The 11,845-nt window shown below is 50.1% G+C and overlaps 3 protein-coding genes across 3 annotated transcripts; 2 read left to right on the top strand and 1 right to left on the bottom strand.

The window, feature by feature from the left end:
- Nucleotides 1-241: 241 nt before the first annotated feature.
- LOC6603296 (UDP-glucuronosyltransferase 3A2) lies at nt 242-2,342 on the top strand. The gene is made up of 4 exons (XM_002028241.2): nt 242-1,024; nt 1,089-1,501; nt 1,568-1,680; nt 1,744-2,342. Exons 1-4 carry the CDS (start codon nt 369-371, stop codon nt 2,275-2,277), a joined length of 1,716 nt encoding a protein of 571 aa, XP_002028277.1. The 5' UTR covers nt 242-368; the 3' UTR covers nt 2,278-2,342.
- Nucleotides 2,343-3,439: 1,097 nt separating this feature from the next.
- LOC6603297 (cytochrome P450 302a1, mitochondrial) lies at nt 3,440-5,102 on the top strand. The gene is made up of 4 exons (XM_002028242.1): nt 3,440-3,992; nt 4,049-4,641; nt 4,698-4,895; nt 4,980-5,102. Exons 1-4 carry the CDS (start codon nt 3,440-3,442, stop codon nt 5,100-5,102), a joined length of 1,467 nt encoding a protein of 488 aa, XP_002028278.1.
- A 43-nt stretch (nt 5,103-5,145) lies between these two features.
- LOC6603298 (bone morphogenetic protein receptor type-2) lies at nt 5,146-11,628 on the bottom strand. Its single transcript, XM_002028243.2, has 5 exons — nt 11,369-11,628; nt 9,086-9,254; nt 8,782-9,006; nt 8,145-8,714; nt 5,146-8,083 (listed from the first exon to the last, which is right to left on the bottom strand). The coding sequence occupies exons 2-5, from the start codon at nt 9,141-9,143 to the stop codon at nt 6,189-6,191; spliced, it is 2,748 nt and encodes a 915-aa protein (XP_002028279.1). The 5' UTR covers nt 9,144-9,254; nt 11,369-11,628; the 3' UTR covers nt 5,146-6,188.
- Nucleotides 11,629-11,845: the final 217 nt, after the last annotated feature.

The following is an 11,845-nucleotide window of genomic DNA, read 5'->3' as shown; positions in this document are numbered from 1 at the left end:
TTGGAATAGCCAGGGGATTGGATTCAAGGGATTTACTTGTGCCTTTCATGAGTTTGCATTCGAATTTTCAAAGTGACAAGGAGATCATAGGTTTGTTAGATCCATATCCCAGGGCGGATCTATGACTTTGGGGAAATTGGGATCCCAGTAATCAGTTAATAATCCCTCATTCCAAGCCGTGTTCGTTTGAAACTAGATTTTTACTCTCTTGCTTCTCAGTTTTCCGATTCCCCAAATTTTACGCAAACGGATGTTGGATAAGAATCATCACCATTAAGAATCAACACCCATTAACTTCAAATCGTATCACAACCGAAAACTGTTAGACCACTCGGTAAGTGAATCTATTGTTCGAGGAACATCGAACCATGAATGTGTTGTGTTCTTTGCTGCCTCTGCTCGTCATGAGCTTCACTTGGCTGCCGATGGAGACAAAAGCTGGCAATATACTATGTCTCGTGGGCACTGCCCGCCACAACAATCCGGGATGGATGCAGCCCCTCTTCGAGACCTTGGCCGAACGCGGACACAGTCTCACCGTTCTGAGCACTGCTCCAGTTCCAAAAAAAAATATAGAAGGTATCACTGTCTTCTCGCTGCCCAACAATTACGATGTGATGCAGAAGTACTTCGTGAGCCGCACGGCCTCGTATAGCTCGGTTTTTACTGCGAAGCAGCTTATGGTGCTGCACGAGGTTCCTTTGGGCAGCTGCCGAGCAGTGATGGAGTCCCCGGTGCTGGCAAAGTTGCGGGCCCAGCTGATCGACGAGGTAGCCGACGTGGACCTGATCATCTCCGATGCCACCAATACCATGGAGTGTCTGCTACCTCTGGTGCCCAAGCACCGTTCAATCCCCATACTGGGGGTGAGTGGCGGCAAGCTCACATCGGAACTATTGACGCTGGTCCGCGCCGAGGACACCATCAATGTGGCAAAGATTCCACACCCTATAAGCCAGCTGCCCGAAGACATGGATTTTATGGGGCGCATCCAAAACAGCGCCTTGTATCTGGCGGAGAAATTGTTAGTGAGATCTCCAGGAGAGTTATATAGATTGAGAAAACACTAATTACTGTCTTTGCCTTAGAATTCGTTGGACCGATATTTATCCCATTACCAGGGGCGCCTTAGTCCGCAAAAACCATGTTTATCCACCCCTAAAGCTGGTGCTACTCAATACCCACTCGACCCTGGATTACGCCCAGAATCTGCCAGCCAGCGTGATTGAAGTGGGAGGACTCCACATTTGGACCAAGTCGAGGCCCCTACCGCCGAATATTCAGAAGTTCGTGGATAAATTCATCGATGGCATTATCTACATCAATTTTCCGCACATTGATCTGTTCTTCGGGATCGGGACTAAGGCTGTGTTGCTCATGGCCCAGCGCTATGTAACCTACGGCTTCATCTGGAATGTGGAGAATGTGAAGGAGCTGCCGGAAGAGATGGACAATATTTTGACCCTTCATGTGGATGCAAGACTGCAGCAGGACATCCTAGGCAAGTCTTTCCGCCTAATTCTCTTTTAAGGTCAATGATTGTAAATGTGAATGTTTTCATACACAGCCCAATCGAGGGTGAAGTGCTTCCTCAATCATGGCGACAGCTTCAGCCTCCAAGAGGCCGTCCACTATGCTGTTCCCGTCCTGGTTATACCCCTGATACTTGAACAGTTCAATGTAGGTCCTTTGATTCTTTTATATTTCCTTTGATTTCCATTTACCATCTTCCTTCTCCCGCAGAATGCTCAGCGCATCAAGGAACGCAATCTGGGAGTCGTGCTCCCGACCAACACTTTCTTTGAGATGACCATGGCCAGAACCCTCAAGCAGGTCCTCCAGAATAAGGCGATCACCAATGCTGTCTCCAAGGCTCAAGTCAAGTTCCGCACACGTCCCATGCCACCGATAAGGACGGCCGTGTGGTACGTGGAGCATCTGATCACCGAACCCGAACTCTACAGCCACCTCGCCAAGCCATCCGTCAACTTTATTGTGTCCCACTCGCTGGACACTTTGGCCATTCCAGCTGTAGCCCTCCTGGTATTCTTGTGCAATATGATCCTCTTAGTGCTTCAGTTAATGAAATCCGAGGACATACAGAGCAGGATATTTGTCGACGATGACGGCAATGTGGGGGTTTGGGAGACTTTGGAAGAATATGAAATTCGCACTGGTATAGTAAAGGGAAAACAGATTCCCCCTCTAAACAAGAATATTATGGGGCGCCATCCATGCAAGAATCTTCCGGACAAAGCAAAAATGAGCATTAATTGATCTTAAACTACTGTATTCCCCAAGAAAAGCTGTCTAATAAATAATCAATCGATATCTGAAGATAACTGGCTCGCTTGTAATTTCTATTAAACTTTCGATTGTTTTCTATCCAACATCTATAAAGGTTATAGCATTCGATTTTGGCAAGATCAAACGAAGATAGCTAATAAAATTCCTCTTGCAAGAAACTTTCATAATTTGTATTTTATTTGGCTTTTTGGGATAATTTTCTTTAATGATCGGCCAAGGCAAGGACCTGGCACTTAGTCCGTATTTATATAATTTACATATGTATGTGATTTTTATACGTAAGCGCCGGAAAGGGTACGGGAGCGTAAGACTGCAGCATGCTCTCTCTCTCTCTCTCACACAGTTTTTTGGCATCGGTGGTCGCGAAGGGACGAATTGAGAAGGGGGGGTGCCGTGACGCAGACAACGAACTATATTAATTCTAGTCGAACTTGTCATGAGAGATGTGAAAACCATGTAGAGAAAGAGGGCGGCCACGAACGCTAGTTATGTTCCAATGCTAGCTCTTGCACTTTGTCCTATTTCCACTTCATGACCTATTTTATCGGAATTACGGAATATTTTATTTGTTTCCAGTCTTCATTCGGTTTTGCATTTTTTTTTTTTTTCTACTTATATCTTGTTCTCTCACTCTCTCTTTGCTTAGCACACTGCACGATTTAGAAAGAGAGGGAGAGAGAAAGAACAAGCGCGTGGAAGTGGTAGCACAGCCACTGCAAAGGCTATATCAATAATCCGATCCGATCCAGATTCGGCAGTCTAGTAGATATGGTCCTACCATAAGATTCTGCTTTTTCGGTATGGAAACAAAGTTGATTCATTTACTTTTACATGCATTTTACATATTTCATTCAGCCAAAGGTGATTTTTGGAACAGCCCAAAAGTTGACCATGCTCTTTCTTTCTCTGGGCTAACAAAGAGCGGGGTCTTAAGAGAAGATCGTCGCAGGTAAATCGAACCCGAACCCGAGCCCACAGGTAGGCACGACTCCATGGGCCGAACAGTTTTTATGGCGACAAGTGAGACAAAAGACGACCAGCAGCGTCCACGAATGCGCTTGGCCAGCAATAAAAATCCATGTCTTCAGTGCGTTTCTGGAATTCTCCGCGACTAGAACTGTGAAACTCTAAAATGCTAACGAAGCTGCTGAAGATCAGCTGCACTTCGAGGCAGTGCACCTTTGCCAAGCCCTTCGAGGCGATGCCGGGACCACGCGGCCCTTGGGGTTTGGGGAATCTCTACAACTATATGCCAATCATTGGCTCCTATTCCTTCCTGCGGCTGCATCAGGCCGGGCAGGACAAGTACGAGCGATACGGAGCGATTGTAAGGGAGACCATGGCCCCAGGACAGGACATCGTTTGGCTGTACGACCCCAAGGACATTGCCAAGTTATTGAACGAACGCGACTGCCCCCAGCGACGCAGTCATTTGGCCCTCGCACAGTACCGCCGCCAGCGTCCGCATGTGTACAAGACCACGGGTCTGCTGCCCACCAATGGTCCGGAGTGGTGGCGTCTCCGTTCACAGCTGCAAAAGGAGCTGAGTGCCCCGAAGAGCGTGAGGAACTTCATTCCCCAAGTGGATGGCGTGACACGAGAGTTTTTAACATTCCTGAGGGAATCATCGGACGATGGAGATGCGATCGATATGCTGCCAAAACTAACTAGATTGAATTTGGAACGTAAGTGGAGAACGATTCGATGAATCTATGTTTGTAATCTGAGAATCCCTTTGCAGTTACTTGCCTTCTCACCTTTGGTGCTCGCCTGCAATCCTTCTCGCCAGAGGAGCAGTCTCCCCAGTCCCGATCCACACACCTGATGCACGCCGCCGAGACCACCAACAGTTGCATTCTGCCCACAGATCAGGGCCTGCAGATGTGGCGCCTCATGGAGACGCCAAGCTATCGGAAGTTGCGTCAGGCACAGTCCTACATGGAGGGCGTGGCCCTCAAACTGATGGAAAGCTCCTCCTCCGAGCAATCCTCCCTGATCTCCACGTACCTACAGAACCCAGAGCTCGATCGCAGCGATGTGGTGGGCACTGCGGCGGATCTTCTTTTGGCTGGGATCGATACAACCTCGTATGCCTCTGCGTTCCTGCTCTACCACGTGGCTCGGCATCCTGAGGTACAGCAGAGACTCCATGCGGAGGCCAGAAGAGTGCTGCCCGATCCCGATCAGCCGCTATCTGCCGACGCTCTTCGCACAGACATCACCTACACGAGGGCAGTCTTGAAGGAGTCGCTTCGCTTAAATCCCATTTCCGTTGGCGTTGGACGAGTACTCAACCAGGATACGGTGCTCAGTGGCTACTTTGTGCCCAAAGGGGTAAGGGGAATTAGCCCATCTTTAAGGGTTCCCTAATGAGATTCCATCTTCTCCAGACCACAGTTGTGACTCAGAATATGATTGCCTGCCGCTTGGAGCAGCACTTTTCGGATCCCCTTCTCTTCCAGCCCGATCGTTGGCTCCAGCAGCGAAATGCCCTCAATCCCTACCTGGTGCTGCCCTTTGGCCATGGAATGCGCGCCTGCATAGCCCGCCGTTTGGCTGAGCAAAATATCCATGTGCTGCTCTTGCGGGTACGAGCACGATCATCGATCTTTGATCGTTTCCCAAAATTTGTTAGTCAAACGATCTATTCTTATACGATTTGCATTTTCCAGCTGCTTCGGAACTTTGAGCTAATCTGGCGGGGAGGAACGGATGCGGACTTGGATGTCGTCACGCTGCTGATCAATAAACCAGATGCCCCCGTGATGATCGAACTTCGGTCGCGTTCGAAATGATTTGCAAGTCTGAAAAGTACGTGGAGTCTTTTCTTCAGTTGAGTTCAGATCAGTTTTAAATAAATTGTTTATTTTAATTAATTATTATAATTAGTGTAAATCATATAACTAGATCTTGCATCTTATGTGATTGAAAGGCTGCGGGTGTTTTGGTCTAATTACTAAGGAAATTCATTCCAGAAAAATTCATCCAAATGGTGTCTAGGGGTTCCAAAGGTTTAAAGAGAATAATTCCAAGCCGTACCGAGGGGCGATGCCGCAAGACGCGCCACTTGTTAAACATAATACTCGACAAAAAAGACAGCTGTGTGGGCCCACAAGGGTTGCCTCTGCCTCTCAGAGTAGGGTGCTGTGGCTTGTTTATATAAATTTCTTCGAGTATTTTTTTCTTCTAATTTGTATAGGAGTTCTAATGGAGGTGTGACAGCCCTGGTGGACAACAGCATATACACGCGTATAGTATGTGGTGACTAAATATTCAGTTACAATGTTTTAATTATAGATATACTCGTATTTCATTTGGGATTTTTAAGTGTATATGGCTCTATAAAAGTGGTCCGACTAAGCCCCTATCTGTCTCTGTCTCCGTCTCCGTCTCTACTTCTGTCTCACACTGTCTCACGCCCAGTGAAAAACTATATAAACTACTACCTGTTTCGCTCACTTTCATGTCAAAAATATATATCGTTGAGGGAGGGGAAGCATTTAGAGCCTCCATCCTATATACTGTGATACACTCCTATCCGTACCATTTCTATTCAGATCTAACCTATAAGGACTTTGGTTGTTTGCCGCACTACTCGCTAGGATGATTGGTGAAAAAATACATCTAAATATACAATACAGGTCCTCGGGTGGAGCTGCTCCTTTAGCTATGGTGAAAAAATAAATGTTTCATCTGTTCGTTCAGAAGACATCTTTTCCAGGAAGCGGTTCAAGTCGTCGAGTCTCCTGCGAGTATGGCTGTCGTTGAATATGTGTGTTCGATGAGAGGATGAGATATGATTCTGCCCTCTATTTCGTCCGTGTTCTGCTGCCCCTCCAGTCTGGAGTTCCTTACAGTTCCAGCAGCAGAACCTCCTCATGCTAGAGTATATTAAGCAGCGACGAGTCCATCATCCGATCATCGTAAAGACTCAGGGTCTTACTGGCCCTGGCCTTTCGCACCGATGGGGGCACATCCCCAGGGGTCTTCACACGCTCCGCGGGATCCCTGAGCCGCTCGCTGCTCCCTCGGCCGCTGAAGACCTCCCGGAACACCTCCAAACTATGCTGGCGGCGCATCTGTTGCTCCGTGGGAAGTCCCTGGCCTTGGGTCTGGCTAGTCACCAGAAGGGAGTTTGTGCGCAGGTGACCCGGTCGACGTTTGGAGGAGGGTCGCGTCAGGGTCTGCAGTTCGTTCCCATGGCTCAGGATACAGTTGTTGTTCGTGGTTGTGGTGCTGCTACTGCTATTGATGTGCTTAATGAGGCTGCTGGACAGTGATCGGGGCACAATATGGGCGGGAGTGCCACTCCGCTGCTCCGCGCTCCGCAACTGCACGGGAATGGACTTATTATCCAGCGGTTGACGGGGGCTCAGGTCGAGATTGTTGGGTCGTCGCATGCCGCCCCCCGCTTTTAGGGCTGCCACCAGGTTCGACTTCTCCTCCCCCAGCTGCAGTTGGCGGCACAGCTCCTCTGCGTGCTCCTTGCGGAAGAGCTTCTTGTGGATGAGCGCACGGACTCCGTGCCAGCCGCGTAGCTTGTGGTCCGTGTTCTGCTGTTTGGGGAATCCCTGCCCCAGGCTGGAATTTGTGTTGGTATTCTTCTGGTGGTGATGGGCAGGGGGACCTCCGCCGCCTGGCGGCAGCAGCTCCTCCACACCAACATCGTGCTCCAGGCAGGATAGGCTGTTCTCCTGGGGCTGTGTCTGGAAGCTGTGCTTCTTGCTTCGTTCCACGAGCACCGGCGGCGGTCGCAGTGGCAGTGGCGCTAGATTCCGCTCCTGGCAAGGATTCCTACCCTGGTACGGCTGGAGCTGTTGTTGCGTGTAGCTCAAATGATTCTTTTCCGTCGGCAGCTGCTGGTTGGGCGGCGGCTGGAGCAGTCCGGCCGTGTCCGAGTTCATCTGGTGATGCACTGCAGCTGCCGTCGTCGTCGTTGTTGTCAGATTCACCTGCTCCAGAGATGTGGGCGACGCCAGGTTGTTGGTGTTCAGCAGCGGACTGGCCGGCTGGGCCTGTAGACGTGGCTTTAGTCCCGACATCTCCTGCATCCGCTCTTCGGCGCACAGCGACGTGAGCCTGGCATCCGCATCGTGGTCCCAGCAATCCTCACAGGTGTCCCGCACCACTTTGGCCGCTGCACCGCCTCCCCAGCCGGCGGGAAAGAGCGGTCGGGCTTTGTGACGCACCACCAGCGCCTGCATCTGGTCGAAGCTAGGGTGGGATCCCACCTCCTGCTCGTATGGGGCCTTGTAGGGCGGCGTCATCTGTCCAGCGGCATAAAAGTCTGCGCAGCGAGTGGACACTTCCCAGAGAACGAGTCCGAGCGCATAGACATCCATCTGTTTGAGGGACGTCTCGCAGTCTCGCAGATTGACGGCTCCCTCCAGGAGCTCTGGGGCCATGTAGCGCAGCGTTCCCACCTCATTGATGCTCTTCGTCTCGGCCATGGCCACCTCGCCCTTGTACTCGTACTTGGACCCAAACACTTTCAGAGCAAAGCCAAAGTCCGCAATGCAGCACGAGAGATCTGCCTGGACAAGGACGTTTCTCGTATTGATGTCGCGATGGGCCACGCAGGGTTTGTGCTGGTCCCCCAGCCGCAGTTCCGTGTGCAGGTGGGAGATGCCGCGCGTGATGGAGCGTAGCATGCCGCAGCATTGGGAAAAGTCCAGGGTGTTGGCTATCAGCCAGTCCTGAAGGCACCCCAATGGAGCCAGCGATAACACCAGCTGGTACTCCATCCGTCCGTCCATGGTGCAGCGCTCATCGTATCCTAAAAGAGTAAAATACCTATTAAAATGGAGCTGTCGCACCTCCCAGTGGTGGTTTCTTACCAAAGTAACTCAACAAAGCCGGACAATCCATCAGGGGCAAAGCGTATATATTCCTCTCATTCACATAGTACTGATGATGCTCCTCGGGATAGATCTTTACAGCCACCTCCTGGTCGTGCAGCAGACCCTTCATGACAGTCCCGTACTTTCCACTGCCTAGCATTCCAATTAGATTCATGTTGTCCACATTTCGCAGATTAGAACTGTAGCCTGGTCCCGACGGTGCCAGAGGGGATTCCTCTGGCTCCGGCTTCTCCTTGGGCCCCCGACAATACTGCACGGCTAGGAAGATGCCAATCATGATGGCAGTGACTCCACCAGCAACGCCCAGCATTGTGCCAGCCAGGAAGGACTGGTGCTGCTTGGTCGTCGCCAGATTGGTGAGCGGGGAACGGACATCGTTGGAGCCCAGCTCCAGGGGTGCGGGTTCCACCACAGAAAACTTCGTATTGCACACATCTCCCGAACAGCAGCAATAGTACAAAGAGCTGGTCCTCGACGTGGGGGCTGTGCTGATGCACTCCGACGGGTTGCAGATGGAGTTTCGATCAGTGTTGTCCTTCCAGCAGCCTGTGGATTGAGCAATCGATAGATTTATTGGGATGAGGTATGTCTCTATGTCTCTTTGGACACTCACCTTGCTTGAGTATACTCGTGCTATTCAAGCTCTGATTCCACAGGGTAAAGCAGAAGGTGTATCCCTCGGAGCAGCTGCGTCTGTGCGGCTCATTAGGAATTGCACTGGGCTCGAGCTGCTGCTCCAGCAGCTCCCCGCTATTGTCCTGCTCGGAGTCATCGTCGTGCAGGGAGCTATCGTTCTCCATGTAGCTCATGCAGCTGTACTGCCGACTGGGAACAGGAGCTATCCGAAAGATAGAGAGAGAGAGGGTTCCATTAGAAGATATAATGGAATATATAACATCGATCTATCGAATACTTACAGCTCCTGGCCAAGGAGACCAGGGCCACTAGCAACCAGCTCCATGTAAGTCGATTCATTTTGGAAATCCTCTTATAGCTTCCTTGTGGTGCCTGTCTTTAAGGTCTTTCGATTCTATCGATTCGGTGCCACAACACTCCAAATTTACGGCATTTTGTGGGTGAATAAAACTGCAGAAATATCGAAAATGTTTTATAAATATTGTTGTTGACGCAACAATAAGAATTATCAATAGTCTGCGATCCAGTACGATCCCTCCTCATTCCCCGCTAGCCCTCCTTCCCTTGGCTTGTGTATCAATTTGCGATGGGAGTTTGCAAGTTCAGCTACTTTATCAAGCCGTGGGCGAACCGATAATGCCGGACCCAGATAAATTCTAATTCCAACCAGCGCCTATTACCGAGTGTCGTCTTACGCTCACGCTCCCCCACACCCACAATTCCAGTCACTGGAGGGAACGCGGCTGCACTTTGGAACCCATTCGGAACCAGGCGCCGCCTGTCTATGCAATACCATTTCGAATGGAGACGACCTCGACTAGGGGATACCCAAATCCAGAGGGATTGGCAATAGATTGGCACAGTGCCGATATGTCCCTAGGGGCCCAGGGTAAGGGGTAAGCAAGTCTCCTCTTCTTTCTTCCTCTTCTGTCGCCCACTCGAGACGCTGATTAGAAAATTTTGCAAGCATTAATTATGTGGATGGTTGAGCTTATTACGTTCTCCCACTGTATATAGAGTATATACATATGTTGTCCTCTGTGTGTGTGTGTGGTGAGTGATTTGCATTGGGCCGACATTTGGGTTAATTGTGGGTGACGGAGCATGAAATTTCCAGCGAGATAGGAATATTTTGTCCGATAAGGAGGCTTGTATACGATTATCAAATCGCTCCCCAATCAGCTACTTTTTAGAGCTTTCTATTCATGCTCTTGGAATTCAATTAAAGAATGAAAAGCTCTACCCCTTGCCCGTCCTAAGATCTGAGGACCTACAAGAGCTGCTCGTAAGAAGTAAGAGAAGTAGTTTAGGGACTGGGACTTCGATTAAGATCTACCGTGATGAAAGGCAATTTAAATTTGCGTTACTTTTCCTGCTCTCAAGTCTCGAGATTCCAGGAGTCCCTCCTTTGGACTTCTTGGACTTCTTGGGTACACCAAACCACACACCACACGAATTGAGTAAAACGAGATCTTTGGAGTTCTGTGCGCTCTCTCTCATTGCCCAACTTTTGTTTCTGTTTTTGGACGTTATCGCCCCAGAGTGAGTGCGTCCCCCCTTTCGTTCAGCACGCATCGACCGGCTAGCTTCTCTCACCCCTCTAGCGCAGGCGCAGACACCAAAGAGAGCAGAGCAGCAACTCTCTGCCGCGCCAAAACAGGTTCTGCTGGCGCTGTCTCAAGTGGGGCTGGTGATTGTCAGCGAGGGGAGCGGTAGTGTGGGGTGGTTCGAAGAGCCGCCGGGTGCTCCCGCACGATAGCCGACGGCGCCAGTTAATTGCAAATGCTGCTCGCCACCCTGTCCAACGTGGGGTATGTCTGATTCAGAAGTGGTTAAGAAACACTTTTAACTACTGTGACCGCAAAAGGGTATGCAAGTGTCGGTGAAGCTCTGTTCTCTATGCGTTGCGTTTATTCTCGTTGCTGCTGCATTTGTTGTTGGGGCCTGATTAACTTTTTGCGTGTGCGTTTTGTCCATGTCCACGGTTTGGTGTGTGAGTGTGTGTGTGTGTGTGTGTATGAGTGCGTGAGAGTGTTTCGGGGTTCATCTTCGTTTGGCCAAGGTAAATAAAAGGGAAGGTAGCCCCGGTTACCCAATTATCTCGTTACGTGAATCTTTGCACGCAGCCAATTTGAGAACGCCTCACCCTCTATTCAATATGCATTGGTTTGGCTGCATTTTTCAATTGCGACATTCGAACGAAGACTGACTACTGACTACTGACTACTGACGACGCGATGCGACATGCAAAATCAATGCGAGACACAAAAGTGCAAGCAAGACAGCAGCAGCAACAACGATAATGGCAAAGTGAATGTGAATGGGTCTCAGGGGTCTGCTCTTGTTGACTCCTCTCTCCTCTCTCCTCTCTTCGCTCTATTTGCCAGGGTGGGTGGCCGTCGCCGCCAACTGTCTGTGAGAGTGTATTATGTGTGTTTCTGCTGGTGTTCGTGCGCAGAGACGACTAAAAAATTGATTTTTCCAAGACATTTTTCTCGAGTTGTTTGCGGAAAAACTTGAACGTATCCACAAACAGGAAAACTTTTTGCTGCACCTGCACTTACACTCGGAATTCAGAGCATGCTCTTCCCCACTGCAGTTGCACTCAATAGAGATTTTCCGTAGTTTTATTAACTAATTTTTTGCACTGAAGAAAAGTAACACACTAGCCGCAAACTTTATTGGTGGGGCCCCGGCGCCAGTCGCGTCTGCTCTCCGTCGCCGTTGTTGGCTTTTGGGGCTTTTTATGGTGCTTTAAACTAGTTTGCTGGATGGCCGCGCCGACGTTTGCCGCTCGATGTTCGTTTGGCCGCCTTCGCCCGCTCGAAGTAAATGAATGCGGGAGCCACTGCGTTCGGCCTGTCTCTGGCGTCGTTGTCGTCTCTGCTCTTGCTCTTGCTTTTGCTCTCTCCGAATGCCATTCGTTTGGGGCTGAAGAAACAGGCATGCGTGTATTTACGAAGCAGCGTGGAATGACAGAATCAGCGATTGGGGCGTGAGAGAGGAGAGCGTGAATTCGAGTGTGAGAGCAACATTTTCGG

This window comes from Drosophila persimilis, unplaced genomic scaffold (genome assembly GCF_003286085.1).
Source record: "Drosophila persimilis strain 14011-0111.01,24,50 unplaced genomic scaffold, DperRS2 tig00001210-arrow-arrow-pilon, whole genome shotgun sequence".
NCBI classification, from domain to species: domain Eukaryota; kingdom Metazoa; phylum Arthropoda; class Insecta; order Diptera; family Drosophilidae; genus Drosophila; species Drosophila persimilis.
The sequence above is the reverse complement of the archived record's forward strand: the minus strand, read 5'-3'. Positions and strand labels throughout refer to the sequence as shown.